The 19,378-nt window shown below is 36.6% G+C and overlaps 1 protein-coding gene across 1 annotated transcript in view; it reads left to right on the forward strand.

Moving 5' to 3' along the window:
• LOC102807664 (mitogen-activated protein kinase kinase kinase 4-like) overlaps positions 1-19,378 on the forward strand; it is a 320,941-nt gene that overhangs the window by 62,654 nt on the left and 238,909 nt on the right. Inside the window, exons 8-9 of the mRNA XM_085505174.1 lie at positions 1,344-1,607; positions 8,208-8,357. Of these exons, the coding sequence (XP_085361300.1) occupies positions 1,344-1,607; positions 8,208-8,357 (414 nt within the window). The remainder of the gene's footprint in view (positions 1-1,343; positions 1,608-8,207; positions 8,358-19,378) is intronic.

Raw genomic sequence — 19,378 nt, forward strand, 5'->3', positions numbered from 1 at the left:
ACTAGTATGTGTTGCAGTCACATGGTTGCAGTTGTCAGTTTGAACATTAGTATGTATTGCAATCACATGGTTGCAGTTGTCTGTTTGACCATTAGTATTTGTTGCAGTCACGTGGTTGCAGTTGTCAGTTTGTTTGACCATTAGTATGTGTTGCAGTCACATGGTTGCAGTTGTCAGTTTGTTTGACCATTAGTATGTGTTGCAGTCACATGGTTGCAGTTGTCAGTTTGAACATTAGTATGTGTTGCAGTCACATGGCTGCAGTTGTCAGCTTGGCCATTAGTATGTGTTGCAGTCACCAGTTTGCAGTTGTCAGTTTGAACATTAGTATGTGTTGCAGTCACATGGCTGCAGTTGTCAGCTTGGCCATTAGTATGTATTGCAATCACATGGTTGCAGTTGTCTGTTTGACCATTAGTATTTGTTGCAGTCACGTGGTTGCAGTTGTCAGTTTGTTTGACCATTAGTATGTGTTGCAGTCACATGGTTGCAGTTGTCAGTTTGAACATTAGTATGTGTTGCAGTCACATGGCTGCAGTTGTCAGCTTGGCCATTAGTATGTGTTGCAGTCACAAGTTTGCAGTTGTCAGTTTGAACATTAGTATGTGTTGCAGTCACATGGTTGCAGTTGTCAGTTTGTTTGACCATTAGTATGTGTTGCAGTCACATGGTTGCAGTTGTCAGTTTGAACATTAGTATGTGTTGCAGTCACATGGCTGCAGTTGTCAGCTTGGCCATTAGTATGTGTTGCAGTCACCAGTTTGCAGTTATCAGTTTGAACATTAGTATGTGTTGCAGTCACATGGTTGCAGTTGTCAGTTTGAACATTAGTATGTGTTGCAATCACATGGTTGCAGTTGTCTGTTTGACCATGAGTATTTGTTGCAGTCACATGGTTGCAGTTGTCAGTTTGTTTGACCATTAGTATGTGTTGCAGTCACATGGTTGCAGTTGTCAGTTTGAACATTAGTATGTGTTGCAGTCACATGGTTGCAGTTGTCAGTTTGAACATTAGTATGTGTTGCAGTCACATGGCTGCAGTTGTCAGCTTGGCCATTAGTATGTGTTGCAGTTACATGGTTGCAGTTGTCAGTTTGTTTGACCATTAGTATTTGTTACAGTCACATGGTTGCAGTTGTCAGTTTGTTTGACCATTAGTATGTGTTGCAGTCACATGGTTGCAGTTGTCAGTTTGTTTGACCATTAGTATGTATTGCAGTCACATGGTTGCAGTTGTCAGTTTGGCCATTACATGTATTATGTGTTGAAGTCACATGGTTGCAGTTTGTTCCAGACAAATGAATTATATATTTATTGCTGCTGTTACTTTCTTTATACTGTAGGTGGTGACATCCAGAACATCTGACTATCAGCTTTTCATACCACAGAATCTTAAGAATGAAAGAAGTCAGATTTTGCAGTTGCTGAATGTCACATTTGGTAAAGATGATCTACATGATCCTGGATTGGATGATCAAAAAAATAACAAGTATTTATTGATATTGAAACCAGATTCAAATATTCAAAGGATGTGCCCATTATGGGATGGAGACACAGTAGAAGTAAATCCATCTGTTGAAACAACCATAGCACTAGCAGCTGTAGAGGTAAACATATATTTGTGTGGTGATTTTAGGCATAATGTTGGCATCAATTTTATAAATGCTTGGAATATACATTTTTATACCTGAAGTCAGCTGAATTATTCTTTATATTTATCATCCATATAGTACATTACAGATACATTTCTAACTGTTCACCTTATGTGTAAAAACCATTTTCAACAGTGCCTTCTCAAGAAGCAGCCCCAATCAGTCGAAAGTGCCTTGTCAGGAAGCAGCCCCAATCAATCTGAAATGCCTTGACAAGAAGCAGCACCAATCAGTCTGAAGTGCCTTGTCAAGAGGCAGCCCTAGTCAGTCTGAATTCCTTATCAAGAGGCAGCTCCAGTCAGTCTGAACAGTGCCTTGTCAAGAGGCAGGCCCAGTCAATCTGAAGTGCCTTGTCAAAAGGCAGGCCCAGTCAGTCTGAAGTGCCTTGTCAAGAGGCAGGCCCAGTCAGTCTGAAGTGCCTTGTCAAGAGGCAGCCCCAGTCAGTCTGAACAGTTCCTTGTCAAGAGGCAGTCCCAGTCAGTCTGAAGTGCCTTGTCAAGAGGCAGTCCCAGTCAGTCTGAAGTGCCTTGTCAAGAGGCAGTCCCAGTCAGTCTGAAGTGCCTTGTCAAGGGGCAGGCCCAGTCAGTCTGAAGTGCCTTGTCAAGAGGCAGGCCCAGTCAGTCTGAAAAGTGCCTTGTCAAGAAGCAGTTCCAGTCAGTCTGAAGTGCCTTGTCAAGAGGCAGGCCCAGTCAGTCTGAAGTGCCTTGTCAAGAGGCAGCCCCAGTCAGTCTGAACAGTTCCTTGTCAAGAGGCAGTCCCAGTCAGTCTGAAGTGCCTTGTCAAGAGGCAGTCCCAGTCAGTCTGAAGTGCCTTGTCAAGAGGCAGTCCCAGTCAGTCTGAAGTGCCTTGTCAAGAGGCAGCTCCAGTCAGTCTGAACAGTGCCTTGTCAAGAGGCAGTCCCAGTCAGTCTGAAGTGCCTTGTCAAGAGGCAGTCCCAGTCAATCTGAAGTGCCTTGTCAAAAGGCAGCCCCAGTCAGTCTGAACAGTGCCTTGTCAAGACGCAGGCCCAGTCAGTCTGAAAAGTGCCTTGTCAAGAAGCAGTCCCAGTCAGTCTGAAGTGCCTTGTCAAGAGGCAGGCCCAGTCAGTCTGAAGTGCCTTGTCAAGAGGCAGCCCCAGTCAGTCTGAACAGTGCCTTGTCAAGAGGCAGTCCCAGTTAGTCTGAAGTGCCTTGTCAAGAGGCAGTCCCAGTCAGTCTGAACAGTGCCTTGTCAAGAAGCAGCCCCAGTCAGTCTGAACAGTGCCTTGTCAAGGGGCAGTCCCAGTGAGTCTGAACAGTGCCTTGTCAAGAGGCAGCTCCAGTCAGTCTGAAGTGCCTTGTCAAGAAGCAGTCCCAGTCAGTCTGAACAGTGCCTTGTCAAGAAGCAGCCCCAGTCAGTCTGAACAGTGCCTTGTCAAGAAGCAGTCCCAGTCTGTGTGAACAGTGCCTTGTCAAGAGGCAGTCCCAGTCAGTCTGAACAGTGCCTTGTCAAGAAGCAGCCCCAGTCAGTCTGAACAGTGCCTTGTCAAGAGGCAGTCCCAGTCAGTCTGAACAGTGCCTTGTCAAGAAGCAGCCCCAGTCAGTCTGAACAGTGCCTTGTCAAGAAGCAGTCCCAGTCTGTGTGAACAGTGCCTTGTCAAGAGGCAGCCCCAGTCAGTCTGAAGTGCCTTGTCAAGAGGCAGGCCCAGTCAGTCTGAACAGTACTTTATCAAAAGACAGCCTAGTCAGTCTGAACAGTACTTTATCAAAAGACAGTCCAGTCAGTCTGAACAGTACTTTATCAAAAGACAGCCCAGTCAGTCTGAACAGTACTTTATCAAAAGACAGCCCAGTCTGTCTGAACAGTACTTTATCAAAAGACAGTCCAGTCAGTCTGAACAGTACTTTATCAAAAGACAGCCCAGTCAGTCTGCACAGTATTTTATCAAAAGACAGCCCAGTCAGTCTGAACAGTATTTTATCAAAAGACAGTCCAGTCAGTCTGAACAGTACTTTATCAAAAGACAGCCTAGTCAGTCTGAACAGTACTTTATCAAAAGACAGTCCAGTCAGTCTGAACAGTACTTTATCAAAATACAGCCCAGTCAGTCTGAACAGTACTTTATCAAAAGACAGCCCAGTCAGTCTGAACAGTACTTTATCAAAAGACAGTGCAGTCAGTCTGAACAGTACTTTATCAAAAGACAGTCCAGTCAGTCTGAACAGTACTTTATCAAAAGACAGCCCAGTCAGTCTGAACAGTACTTTATTAAAAGACAGCCCAGTCAGTCTGAACAGTACTTTATCAAAAGACAGTCCAGTCAGTCTGAACAGTACTTTATTAAAAGACAGCCCAGTCAGTCTGAACAGTACTTTATCAAAAGACAGCCCAGTCAGTCTGAACAGTACTTTATCAAAAGACAGCCCAGTCAGTCTGAACAGTACTTTATCAAAAGACAGCCCAGTCAGTCTGAACAGTACTTTATTAAAAGACAGCCCAGTCAGCCTGAACAGTACTTTATCAAAAGACAATCCAGTCAGTCTGAACAGTACTTTATCAAAAGACAGCCCAGTCAGTCTGAACAGTACTTTATCAAAAGACAGCCCAGTCAGCCTGAACAGTACTTTATCAAAAGACAGTCCAGTCAGTCTGAACAGTACTTTATCAAAAGACAGCCCAGGCAGTCTGAACAGTACTTTATCAAAAGACAGTCCAGTCAGTCTGAACAGTACTTTATCAAAAGACAGCCCAGGCAGTCTGAACAGTACTTTATCAAAAGACAGCCCAGTCAGTCTGAACAGTACTTTATCAAAAGACAGCCCAGTCAGTCTGAACAGTACTTTATCAAAAGACAGCCCAGGCAGTCTGAACAGTACTTTATCAAAAGACAGCCCAGTCAGTCTGAACAGTACTTTATCAAAAGACAGTCCAGTCAGTCTGAACAGTACTTTATCTCAAAAGACAGCCCAGTCTGTCTGAACAGTACTTTATCAAAAGACAGCCCAGTCAGTCTGAACAGTACTTTATTAAAAGACAGTCCAGTCAGTCTGAACAATACTTTATCAAAAGACAGTCCAGTCAGTCTGAACAGTACTTTATTAAAAGACAGTCCAGTCAGTCTGAACAATACTTTATCAAAAGACAGTCCAGTCAGTCTGAACAGTACTTTATTAAAAGACAGTCCAGTCAGTCTGAACAGTACTTTATCAAAAGACAGCCCAGTCAGTCTGAACAGTACTTTATTAAAAGACAGCCCAGTCAGTCTGAACAGTACTTTATTAAAAGACAGCCCAGTCAGTCTGAACAGTACTTTATCAAAAGACAGCCCCGTCAGTCTGAACAGTACTTTATCAAAAGACAGCCCAGGCAGTCTGAACAGTACTTTATCAAAAGACAGCCCAGTCAGTCTGAACAGTACTTTATCAAAAGACAGTCCAGTCAGTCTGAACAGTACTTTATCTCAAAAGACAGCCCAGTCTGTCTGAACAGTACTTTATCAAAAGACAGCCCAGTCAGTCTGAACAGTACTTTATTAAAAGACAGTCCAGTCAGTCTGAACAATACTTTATCAAAAGACAGTCCAGTCAGTCTGAACAGTACTTTATTAAAAGACAGTCCAGTCAGTCTGAACAATACTTTATCAAAAGACAGTCCAGTCAGTCTGAACAGTACTTTATTAAAAGACAGTCCAGTCAGTCTGAACAGTACTTTATCAAAAGACAGCCCAGTCAGTCTGAACAGTACTTTATTAAAAGACAGCCCAGTCAGTCTGAACAGTACTTTATCAAAAGACAGCCCAGTCAGTCTGAACAGTACTTTATCAAAAGACAGCCCAGTCAGTCTGAACAGTACTTTATCAAAAGACAGTCCAGTCAGTCTGAACAGTACTTTATCAAAAGACAGCCCAGTCAGTCTGAACAGTACTTTATTAAAAGACAGCCAAGTCAGTCTGAACAGTACTTTATCAAAAGACAGCCCAGTCAGTCTGAACAGTACTTTATCAAAAGACAGCCCAGTCAGTCTGATCAGTACTTTATCAAAAGACAGCCCTGTCAGTCTGAACAGTACTTTATCAAAAGACAGCCCAGTCAGTCTGAACAGTACTTTATCGAACGACAGCCCAGTCAGTCTGAACAGTACTTTATTAAAAGACAGCCCTGTCAGTCTGAACAGTACTTTATCAAAAGACAGCCCTGTCAGTCTGAACAGTACTTTATCAAAAGACAGCCTAGTCAGTCTGAACAGTACTTTATCAAAAGACAGCCCAGTCAGTCTGAACAGTACTTTATCAAAAGACAGCCCAGGCAGTCTGAACAGTACTTTATCAAAAGACTGCCCAGTCAGTCTGAACAGTACTTTATTAAAAGACAGCCCAGTCAGTCTGAACAGTACTTTATCAAAAGACAGCCCAGTCAGTCTGAACAGTACTTTATCAAAAGACAGCCCAGGCAGTCTGAACAGTACTTTATCAAAAGACTGCCCAGTCAGTCTGAACAGTACTTTATCAAAAGAAAGCCCAGTCAGTCTGAACAGTACTTTATTAAAAGACAGCCCAGGCAGTCTGAACAGTACTTTATCAAAAGACAGCCCAGTCTGTCTGAACAGTACTTTATCAAAAGACAGTCCAGTCAGTCTGAACAGTACTTTATTAAAAGACAGCCCTGTCAGTCTGAACAGTACTTTATCAAAAGACAGCCCAGTCAGTCTGAACAGTACTTTATCAAAAGACAGCCCAGTCAGTCTGAACAGTACTTTATCAAAAGACAGTCCAGTCAGTCTGAACAGTACTTTATCAAAAGACAGTCCAGTCAGTCTGAACAGTACTTTATTAAAAGACAGCCCAGTCAGTCTGAACAGTACTTTATCAAAAGACAGCCCAGTCAGTCTGAACAGTACTTTATCAAAAGACAGCCCAGTCAGTCTGAACAGTACTTTATCAAAAGACAGTCCAGTCAGTCTGAACAGTACTTTATTAAAAGACAGCCCAGTCAGTCTGAACAGTACTTTATCAAAAGACAGCCCAGTCAGTCTGAACAGTACTTTATCAAAAGACAGCCCAGTCTGTCTGAACAGTACTTTATCAAAAGACAGCCCAGTCAGTCTGAACAGTACTTTATCAAAAGACAGCCCAGGCAGTCTGAACAGTACTTTATCAAAAGACTGCCCAGTCAGTCTGAACAGTACTTTATTAAAAGACAGCCCAGTCAGTCTGAACAGTACTTTATCAAAAGACAGTCCAGTCAGTCTGAACAGTACTTTATCAAAAGACAGTCCAGTCAGTCTGAACAGTACTTTATCAAAAGACAGCCTAGTCAGTCTGAACAGTATTTTATCAAAAGACAGCCTAGTCAGTCTGAACAGTACTTTATCAAAAGACAGCCCAGTCAGTCTGAACAGTATTTTATCAAAAGACAGCCTAGTCAGTCTGAACAGTACTTTATCAAAAGACAGTCCAGTCAGTCTGAACAGTACTTTATCAAAAGACAGCCCAGTCAGTCTGAACAGTATTTTATCAAAAGACAGCCTAGTCAGTCTGAACAGTATTTTATCAAAAGACAGCCTAGTCAGTCTGAACAGTACTTTATCAAAAGACAGCCCAGTCAGTCTGAACAGTATTTTATCAAAAGACAGCCTAGTCAGTCTGAACAGTACTTTATCAAAAGACAGCCCAGTCAGTCTGAACAGTATTTTATCAAAAGACAGCCTAGTCAGTCTGAACAGTACTTTATCAAAAGACAGCCCAGTCAGTCTGAACAGTATTTTATCAAAAGACAGCCCAGGCAGTCTGAACAGTACTTTATCAAAAGACAGCCCAGTCAGTCTGAACAGTACTTTATCAAAAGACAGCCCAGTCAGTCTGAACAGTACTTTATCAAAAGACAGTCCAGTCAGTCTGAACAGTACTTTATTAAAAGACAGCCCAGTCAGTCTGAACAGTACTTTATCAAAAGACAGCCCAGGCAGTCTGAACAGTACTTTATCAAAAGACAGCCCAGGCAGTCTGAACAGTACTTTATCAAAAGACAGCCCAGTCAGTCTGAACAGTATTTTATCAAAAGACAGCCTAGTCAGTCTGAACAGTACTTTATCAAAAGACAGTCCAGTCAGTCTGAACAGTACTTTATTAAAAGACAGCCCATGCAGTCTGAACAGTACTTTATCAAAAGACAGTCCAGTCAGTCTGAACAGTACTTTATTAAAAGACAGTCCAGTCAGTCTGAACAGTACTTTATCAAAAGACAGCGCAGTCAGTCTGAACAGTACTTTATCAAAAGACAGCCCAGTCAGTCTGAACAGTACTTTATTAAAAGACAGTCCAGTCAGTCTGAACAGTACTTTATTAAAAGACAGCCCAGTCAGTCTGAACAGTACTTTATCAAAAGACAGCCCAGTCAGTCTGAACAGTACTTTATCAAAAGACAGCCCAGGCAGTCTGAATAGTACTTTATCAAAAGACAGCCCAGTCAGTCTGAACAGTACTTTATCAAAAGACAGTCCAGTCAGTCTGAATAGTACTTTTATTGTGAGATACATAATTGCACCTTTTTCATAGCATATGCATTGTGTATTCTAATCATTTATTAAATCTTATTATAGGTGACTGGACTACTGTTAGTGGTTGATCACTCTTCGCACTTACACAATCAAAGAAGCAATTTTCTTTCTGCAGCAAAAGATAGTGTATTGTTGCTGACTGAACAAACATCAAGTCATCCTGGAATTGCTGAAGCTTTAGAAGAATTAAAAGTATTTATTTTTCATTGTTTCTGCTTGCCAAAAACGTTTTACATCATTTTGCATCGTTTCACAGGTATAACACTAATTCTAACCAATCACAGATATAATGCTAATTCTAGCCAATCACAGGTATAATACTAATTCTAACCAATCACAGGTATAATACTAATTCTAACCAATCACAGGTATAATACTAATTCAAGCCAATCACAGGTATAATACTAATTCTAGTCAATCACAGGTATAATACTAATTCTAGCCAATCGCATGTATAATACTAATTCTAACCAATCACAGGTATAATACTAATTCTAACTAATCACAGGTATAATACTAATTCTAGCTAATCACAGATTTAATACTAATTCTAACTAATCACAGTTATAATACTAATTCTAACCAATCACAGGTGTAATACTAATTCTAGCTAATTACAGGTATAATTCTAATTCTAACCAATCACAGGTATAATACTAATTCTAGCCAATCACAGGTATAATACTAATTCTAACCAATCACAGGTATAATTCTAATTCTAACCAATCACAGGTATAATACTAATTCTATCTAATCACAGGTATAATACTAATTCTAACTAATCACAGGTATAATATTAATTCTAGCTAATCACAGATTTAATACTAATTCTAACTAATCACAGTTATAATACTAATTTTAACCAATCACAGGTGTAATACAAATTCTAGCTAATTACAGTTATAATTCTAATTCTAGCTAATTACAGGTATAATACTAATTCTAGCTAATCACAGATATAATACTAATTCTAGTCAATCACAGGTATAATACTAATTCTAGCTAATTACAGGTATAATACTAATTCTGACCAATCACAGGTATAATACTAATTCTAGCTAATCACAGGTATAATACTTATTCTGACCAATCTCTGGTATAATTCTAATTCTAACCAATCACAGGTATAATACTAATTCTCACCAATCACAGGTATAATACTAATTCTAGCTAATCACAGGTGTAATACTAATTCTAACCAATCACAGGTATAATACTAATTCTAACTAATCACAGGTATAATACTAATTCTTACTAATCACAGGTATAATACTGATTCTAAGCAATCACAGGTTAACACTAATTCTAGCTAATTACAGGTATAATACTAATTCTAACCAATCACAGGTATAATACTAATTCTAGCTAATCACAGGTAACAGCGTCCGGATAACTTTCGGAAATTCCGTCGCGTTTCGGAAAGATTTAATTTTCACAACTTTTGAATATTTATTCATACTTTTAGGTTAGTGAGGAGGTTATAATAATTTTTCATTTCACTTTAACTCTGTTTTTTTCACCCCTCAGACCCCTTTGAAAAGTCACTTCTGGCCATTGTAATGGCCACTATTTTCTTAATGGCCAGAATACCAACCAGAAATTTTTTAATGGTCAAAATATTGACCAGTATTTTCAAACTGGTAGTTATAATGACCACTATTTTTACACTGGTCAGAATAATAGTAATTTTTTATTTAATGATGGAGTGGGTGACAATCTATTTTTTTAATGGGTATTATAATGATCATTTTATTTTTCATTACATGAATAAAATGGTCATTTTTTTTTTCATGTCACAGATATACCCGGTAATGGCACATGGGGATTGACAGCTCTCCTGTTTTTCCTCACTCGCTTCAGTTTGCTTCAATTTTAAGCCAGTACAATTGTAGGTAAACGTAAAATACAAGATTTTGAAAAATTTGAAATATGGAATTATATATCTTGAAAAAATACGACGTTTTGGGTTAATTTGTTTTTAAAATCACAACAAATCATGCACTTGATACTGTTGACTTAATAATATATAGTATAATGCAATAGGTTATTGAACATAGAAGATGACTCGTTTTCAAAATTCGGTCTAGACCCTTATCACGGGTGCTAATGAAGTGTGTGCAAACATTGAGCCCAGGCTAATCACCCAAAATACCATTGTACTTGATGTCCATTTGAAAATTTAACTATTATATTCATAACTATTCTTATTCATAACTATACTAAACTTCTTGAGATAAAAATGGACTGACAATGAGACTCTGTACTACATCCTGTTCTTATAAAGGCAATGTCCAGCATTTTAATACCTTGAACAAACAAACAAGACATTCACTACTGAACCTTCGAAAAGGATGCAACCCCAAAAATACTCAGCAACTGACTTTCCACCAAAAAAAGTCACATAAACAGCTGGTTACTCCAAAAAGTCACAGGGAGTTACTCCAAAAAGTCACATAAACAGCGAGTTATTAATTCGAAAATGAGCCTGTCTTTATGAGTGGGGTTAAGCTCAAACATAAACAAAATTCCCATTTTAATAATGACAAAAAACTAAAGTTTAGTCTTCAAATACACCCAAACTATAACATTTTAAATTGAAATACTTAACCAGTAACTTTTCATAACATGTGTTATAAACTGTAGAAGTTTATGTTGAAGGGTTGATGGAAGGTGATTTTAAAGTGGCTAAGACACAGTCAACTAAAAAATACCCATGATGCTCTGCTTTATTTTTATATTTTGCTATTTTCTCTATTATGAATGGTTTAATGTGATATGAAAATTATCTGTGAAAATATTCCACGACTACTGCATGTGTACAAAATGGTGTTGGGTGATTCAGTAAGTTATATGGGGGGGGGGGGTCCTAGCATAGAGCTCCATGTGTGTAGCTAGCTGACTTAGCAGTGAATGGCATGTTTGTTTGTTCACGGTATTATAATAATAATAACTAATAATAACTTTATTACACTACTAAAGAACCTTCAGAGGGTTTTTGTATGGTAAGGAACATAAATACAAATACAAATTATAATGCTGTACAATAATAGTGTTCATGCTACATGAAGTACTGGCTAAGATTTTAGCTGATGTTTTCACTAGACCCAATTGCATCCATGCATTGGGAGGGCCAGTCCTTAGCACGGGCTAAGGGGCGCTGTTTACGAACGCAAAATTTCTGCTGCTGACATGTTTCATTCTAATTTATGAAGCGAAGTGCACTGGAACACGAGCGTAGACAGACCGATTTATTTGGATGCACAGGAACAGTATATAACGGCGTTACAGAATGCAGAGTTTTATTAGTGCATGTTGTAGACAGCGAACCAAATTGGCGTTGTTGTATGCTCTACTACAGCGACCCAATCAGTGTGGAAGCGTGTACGGAGTAATTAATGACTGGTGGGATACTAGTTGACGACTTCCCCAGAAGTCGAAGATATGGTGTTTCGCATGCGCACGCATGCCGTTTTGGAGTGTAACGTAAATTGCACATGTGATATTGCTTTTGAGTGTACCAATCAACATCACAAAAATTCCCTTCTAACAACTATCAGCAAACTAGTATCGGAAGCACCACAATGGTTTAAAAAAAAAAACAATTGAAAAAACTGGTGATGATATTAATAAAAAAAAATAAGCATTATAAATCAATAAAACATGGAAAAGGAATGAAAAAAAAAAATATTAAGGGAGAAAAATATATGGTGGTTGTTTCGATAATTTGTGGTTGGTTTATTTCGGTTAACAGTGTAGTTATAGAACTGTACCATTGCTGTTTAATTGTTTGTTCATAATTGCTGCCTCCCTTGGGAAACAAGTTTGGGTGTTCTTAGCCAGTGTACAGACCCTCAACACTGTGGCCTGTGCTATAACTGTTGGGCCCTCCTGTGAGTGAACACAATTGCGTATAGCTGATATGCAAACATTTGGGATTAGCTTAAATCTTAGCCTGTACTTGGTCAAAGTCCCTCTTATGATACCCCAGACCATTCGTCCCGGTGTTATCGCTATCGCCACATCTCGTGTGGCGATAGCGATAACACCGGGACGAATGGTCTGGGGTACTCTTATGACTATGACTTGGTGTAGCCTGAAACCAGACTACTGTGGATTAGTGATGTTTTGTAATGGATTACCTCCCTGATGAGTACATTTAAATAACAATGGAAACTAGCATATCACTGGCAACACATATAAGGATTTTGGCAAATTTTCACCGTTTTGTATGAAACTATTTTCACAACAACATTAATGTTTTACAATAAATTATATCAAACATATGTATAATTTAGTAGTATTAAAACTTTTTAAGTTTTTTTGAATTAAGAATGCACCAATCTTACTAGGAATCTATTCAAATCTAACCTAATGTGTGCTATTAATAATGGCTCATCAAAGGTATTGAATTACTGAACACACATCTTTGCATAGTTTCCAAAACTAAAATATTATTTCATGCTCTGCCCCCTCTCATGTAACAGTTTGTTAAGAATACGTACATTATTTAAAATCATTTTAAAAATGTGACTGGAATGTCCAGGCCCAAACTTCTGCTGCTGCAACATCCGACCATTCCTGCATGTACATGCAATTGTTTCTCTGAGATTCTGCATGCAACCAGTTTATTTTTTGAACTGAATAACAGATTCCTAGAAGTTTATTTTGACATTTTCAAATAACACTATATATAATTTAACAATTTCAGGAATAGATTAGATTGCTTGCTATTCCATTAGAAACTCTTACTTCCAAGTGTGATTTTCAACAAGCGTTCATATGTTTAGCTAACCAAAGGGAAACAAAAGCATAGTGACAGGAAGTCAACACAGCAGAAAGTATGACAAAGGTTTACACTTCAAAAATGACTGGAAAGTAAATAATTTATAACCAAAGACCATCTATGCATAAACAACTAAAGATCTGGGAGGTACAGCTTTGCAAAGTAAAAATGTCATATGGGGGGGTGGGGAGGGGGGGAGGTTAAAACATTGCTTCAAACACAGTCCCTCTATCACTGTGCTTCAAAACATCATCTTAATTATTCAGCTCAGTGTACAAACACATAAAGTACAGAAATTGGATAATTAATGAAAACATTAGACAAAACAAAAATATGTAAGCAATATTTTGTTTTGTTTTTTAAAAATCATGATGTAGTGCACAGCCATAGAGACTGTTTTAGTGGATAATAATATTTTAGGTTTGCAATGTCATACTCCTCCAGATATTCATCAAGTTTTCTTGAGAGGCGATTAGCTTAAGGAGGGGGCTGTGCAAAATGTTTTTTCTCCTCTTTGTTTTTGTGCTATTCTTTTTCTAGTGTAAAATATTTTTTCTCAAAGATGTAGGCGTGTCAAATTTGTTCATGTTTTTGATCTCTACAGGATTTTTTCAATAATATTTTCCTGTTAATTATTATTAAGAAGATGAAAGATTGTGGAGTGAGTGTGGGTGTGTACAAAAGGGTCAGCAAGAAGAACTATATAAGATAGCTGAAAATCATGAAATACCAGTTGAAAGATGTCACTTTTATTTGAGGGAAAACATAAAAAAAAGGAATGTACAGTAACTCTACACACTTGGAACTTTCAAAATCTGTGTGCAAATGTAAAACTGATAAACATGCAAATGCTAAACCATTGCATCCATCAATACTGGTTAAACTTTTTTTTCCCCTTAACGTCACATCCATAAATTCTGGTTCTTCAACTTCTTACGTTCCATTTATATAGTATTTCCTTTTTTTAAATTGTCATTATCTGCAAAAAATAATTCAGATTGCTATTAGCTTACAATGACTAATTTTTAATTAAGACACTTTGTAATCAATTTTGGAAACAAAAATTTGTGGTGTCTGTGTATTTTGGCATATTTCTGTCCTCACTAATAACAATGTGGATAAAATGACATCTTGTGATATGTCAATTTTTCCCCTATGCAACTCAGATATACTTCCAAAAAGATGATACCCGGTACATTCTGATTGAAAAAATATAAATATCAAATAAAACAGAATAACATCAAATTGTTTCCTAACCGAATATATTAGGGTTATGCCATATATACACACAGTTCATCTCTTGAGAGACTAGGACAGTACACAGTCCCTCTGTGGACAGTACATTGCTGTACTTGGGAACCTAATTTCTGAGAACAATAGGGGGATTTAACTTCCTACAAGAGACAAAAGAAAGTTATGTAACAATGCAGCTGCATGATTTTGTCTTTCAAAGTAGGAAGCTGTGTACATACAAAATTATAGAGTCCCTCCACAATGGGAATGCCACCATGCATGTACAACTTCATCGATCCCCAGGTACTTTCACAAAATAAATAATTGTATTTTATCACCAACTTTATTTAACATTTTTCTGAACGATCTGCCAGAATTATTTGGGGATCAAATTGATAAACCAGTTCTAATGGGCGAGAAACCTATAAATTGCATCCAATATGCAGATGACCTTGCACTTATTTCAGAAACGGAAGACGGCCTACAAAGCTGTCTGAACAAATTAAATGACTATTGTATAAATTGGAATTTAGAAGTAAACGTAAAGAAAACTAAAGTCATGGTATTTAATTGCAGCAACAGACTGATTAAAAACATGAATTTTAAAATCAACAACCAAGACATAACAGCTGTTAGCGAGTTTTGCTATTTAGGGGCAATATTTACTCCAAATGGGAAATTTAAAACAAACTTATCTATGTTAAAAAATAAATCAATGAAGGCTCTTTTCAGCATCAGACAAACAGTCTTAAACCACAAAATAATCTCACCAGCACTTAGTTTGAAAATTTTCGACCAATTAATTTCACCTATACTCATGTATGGTGCAGAAATCTGGGCCAATGAAATCACAACTGACAGTAACAGTTTAGAGCAAGTTTGCAGTCATTTTTACAGGTTTATCCTAGGAGTGAGTAAAATGACGCCAATTAGTGGTTTGAAAGCAGAACTTGGTAGGTTACCAGTAAAATTAAAAATTAATTTGGCTCAAATTAAATACTGCCATAGACTATATAGTCTGCCAGATAATCACATTTTAAAATTAGCCCTGGATGAAATGATAAAAATTAATTCAAACTGGGTAAGGACTATTAATGCTACACTGGGACATGATCTAATTAAAATAAAAAATGATCACAATATGGAAAATTGGAATCAAATACTAAAAAAAGTAAAACTCAGACTATCTGAGTTTTATATTCAAAGATGGAGAGAAAAACTAAATTTCAGTGAAACCAATGAAAATAGGGGAACAAAACTGAGAACATACAAACTATTCAAAGTAAGCTATAATATGGAAAATTATTTGCAAAACATTTCAAATTTCAGCCTCAGGAAAATGCTTTCAAAATTCCGTCTGAGTGACCACAACTTAGAAATAGAATTAGGTAGAAGAACAAAGCCCAAAATAGAATTAGAAAATAGACACTGTAATAAATGTAACACTAAAGCATTAGGAGATGAAAAACATTTCCTGCTATTTTGTACTGGCTATATAGAACAAAGAAAAAAACTGTTTGATGAGTGTTCAATAAATATTTACACAATGGATGTGAATTCCATATTTAAAAAGATTATGGAGAATAATATAGCTTTAGCAAAATACTTAAAGAGCACAATTTTTAAAACCACAGAAAGTAATTAATTTATTTTTTTTTATTTTATTTTACTAACATTTTATTTTTATCTCTTATGTATTGTATGTATTTATGTTCCTTACCATACAAAAACCCTCTGAAGATTTTTTAGTAGTGTAATAAAGTTATTATTATTATTATTATAATTATGATCCAATACAATACCATATTTGCTCTAAAATTACATTTGTGGATACTAAATCATGAAAATATTACATATTTCGACCATTGAAGATCCCTGTAATTTACCTAAGTGCATGTGCTGCTAATAGAGTAATTATGTTAAGTGTAATATTGTTTCTATATTTTTTTTTCAAAATCAAAAAAATGATATTAAAAATATAAAAACAGTTTAGTTTGAAAAGTGAAATAATGGTATTCAGATGGTTATGATTTAAGCATGACCTTAGAAAACAGGGTCATGCAACTTCTGTCTGAGACAATGTGCAATGTGGGTTATAACCTCCTGTATAATCTCATTAATACATGTACATGTACCTAGAAGATTTATACATCTGAAACAGTTTTTACTAGTATTCCCATTAGTCAGTGTATAACAAGTGCACTATGCTATATCTGTTCTAAATATGATGAAAAATCCACTTGTTATAATGACACAAATTTCCACAGGTCATTGTTTACTTTTAGGCAGTTTTGTTTCCTTGCAGAGAAAACTTACCATTTTTGTTTCCCTTTCCTGATTTCATAGTGGAATAAAAATTGTTAATTTTTAGTTTCACTCGCATCAATAGAATGGACTTGGCTATTCAAGTTTTGATCAAATTTAATTTTTCTGATTATATTCCAACCACAAAATTGTCTCATTTTGTGTAGCTACACCCTGGCAGCCATGTTTGGCTTATGAAACAGGAGAGGATGTAACAGTGGTGTTGACATAGATTTATTATCAGTTTCTCTAAGGTGTTAATTTGGGTAGGGGGATTATAACTAAGGTTACATGAAAGGGGTAGCCACAGTAGCATGTCCCTGTTCTCTAAGGTCTATGATTTAAGTACCATTATATAGACTAAATATTTGTTTGTCCAAGTTGAGCAAGAGTACCCATGATCAATTTGGCTGACCCAGAAATGCCTAGGACATTTACTGACTGCATATTACACCTTCATTATATTTTGTTTAAGTCTCGCCCATTTGCCCCCTGTATCTTCAAAAGTAGTGTTCATGCTACACAAAGTACGGGCTAAGATTTAAGCTAATCTCATATGTTTGAGTTCATGCACAGAAGGAAACAATGGTTAGCACGGGGTAAGGAACGCCCAAACTTATTAAGAATAGGCAAAATCTTCAGAAATTTTAACTATGAGTGCTCAGTAAGAGTAAGTAGGAAGGTTAGTTCTACAGCTATAAAACAATACCAAAGCAAATTCAGAAAGTGCAAATTGCAGAATAACAGGAAGTAGCACAGTATCTCATCATCGGTACATTTTTTCTTGAGTCAATCTCTCTATATGTGTTAGCGTTGATTGTCATGCAGGAAATGGCACACCAAAATAAAAAGTTATGAATATAGTAGTAAATCTCCTAAATGAACATTAAATACAATGGTTTTTTTAGCCGAGCTAAGCGTTCATGCTTGTTTTGTTTTGCCTGTGCTAAGGCTTTGGACTGACCAGATTTACTCTGTACCTAGTATTTCTTAGCCTGTATTCATGCACATTTTTTTAGCACAGGTTAAGGTATTGGACCTCTTAGCCTTTGCTAAAGAGCTCTACGTGAATCTACGAATAAGTGTCTTCTGTTTATTTCTACCTTAGGTGCATACATTAAGATTCACTTCCCCTTTATATTGATCTCTACAACTCATTCAAATCAAATCAAAGATGAGCAAAGAATATTAGATTCAATTGAAATTTAGTTTAAATCCATGCTAAATTAAAAGTTATTTTGAGTATGAGTTTTACTTTTTTCTTTTGTGCACAAAGAAAAATGAACTGTTGCACACTGTAGACATATATCATCTATACTAGTTTACAGGAAAAAGGGATTCTGGATGGTATTTGATGTTATGGGCATAATATATACATGTATAGTTAATACATGATTACTAAATTAGATTTCCCAGTGTACAGTACACTATTGCTGGTATTGTCTGAGGAGAAAAAACAAAACAATATACATAGTCTTCAAAAATTTAAAAAAAAAAAACATTTTGCAGTCAGTTAAATTATTTTATTAAAATAATTTGAAAACATTGCCATGAATGGAAACAAATTTACGTTGATGTTTTTTTGCAGATTTCAGGAGTTGGAAATAAATTTTGTTTATACTTTTCTTGTATTAACAAACATAGGAGCTAATCCTCATTAACACCTACTTGAGCTTGTTGTTTGACAATTATGAATAATAATGAAGCATTACTTACACAGTGTGGCATGACTGAACAAAAACGAAAGCCCCAAAAGACTATCCTGCTACATAAACAACAACAAAAATATCTAATATTGTATTGAAGTCATTGTAAAATGGTAAAATAATTACAAATTCATACCTTGATGTGCCAGTTGCAGTACTGCAATCGTCCTATGATTCAACACCCTCTAAATACTCCGCAGGTTATGCAGTCCACCAGCAGTCACTGGCATCAGCGTTACTATGAAATTTCACTGGGGATCGAGGCAATATTCGCGAAATTTCATTTAAGTGTACTTGGAAGCGCCAGTGAAACTTGGGAAAAATAAATTCCCACACGTATATTGAGCTCACACGAGGTAGCAGGCTGTTTTCTGGGCCATTATATTTAGAGACATGAACAAAAATACTGGTCATTTTATGTATGTAATGAAAAATAAAATGACCATTATACTGCCCATAAAAAAAAAATGTTCATCAACTCCATCATTTAAAAAGCAATTGTAATTATTCTGACCAGTATAAAAAACATGGGTCATTAAAACCACCATTTTAAAAACACTGGTAAATATTTTGGCCACTTAAAATATTCTGGTCAATACTCTGGCCATTAAGAAAATAGTGGCCATTATAATGGCCAGAAGTGACTTTTTAAAGGGGTCTGAGGGGTGTAAAAACAGTGTTAAAGTGAAATGAAGAATTATTATAACCTTCTCACTAACCTAAAAGCACAAATAAATATTCAAAAGTTTTGAAAATTAAAACTTTCCGAAACGCGACGGAATTTCCGAAAGTAAACCAATCACAGGTATAATACTAATTCTAACCAATCACAGGTATAATACTAATTCTAACCAATTACAGGTTTAACACTAATTCTAGCTAATTACAGGTATAATACTAATTCTGACCAATCACAGGTATAATACTAATTCTAGGTAATCACAGGTATAATACTTATTCTGACCAATCACTGGTATAATACTAATTCTAGCTAATCACAGGTATAATACTTATTCTGACCAATCACTGGTATAATACTAATTCTAACCAATCACAGGTATAATACTATTTCTAACTAATCACAGGTATAATACTAATTCTAACTAATCACAGGTATAATACTAATTCTAGCCAATCACAGGTATAATACTAATTCTAACCAATCACAGGTGTAATACTCATTCTAG

The sequence above is a fragment of the Saccoglossus kowalevskii genome, chromosome 11 (assembly GCF_978046115.1).
Source record: "Saccoglossus kowalevskii chromosome 11, keSacKowa6.1, whole genome shotgun sequence".
Classification (NCBI taxonomy): Eukaryota; Metazoa; Hemichordata; class Enteropneusta; family Harrimaniidae; genus Saccoglossus; species Saccoglossus kowalevskii.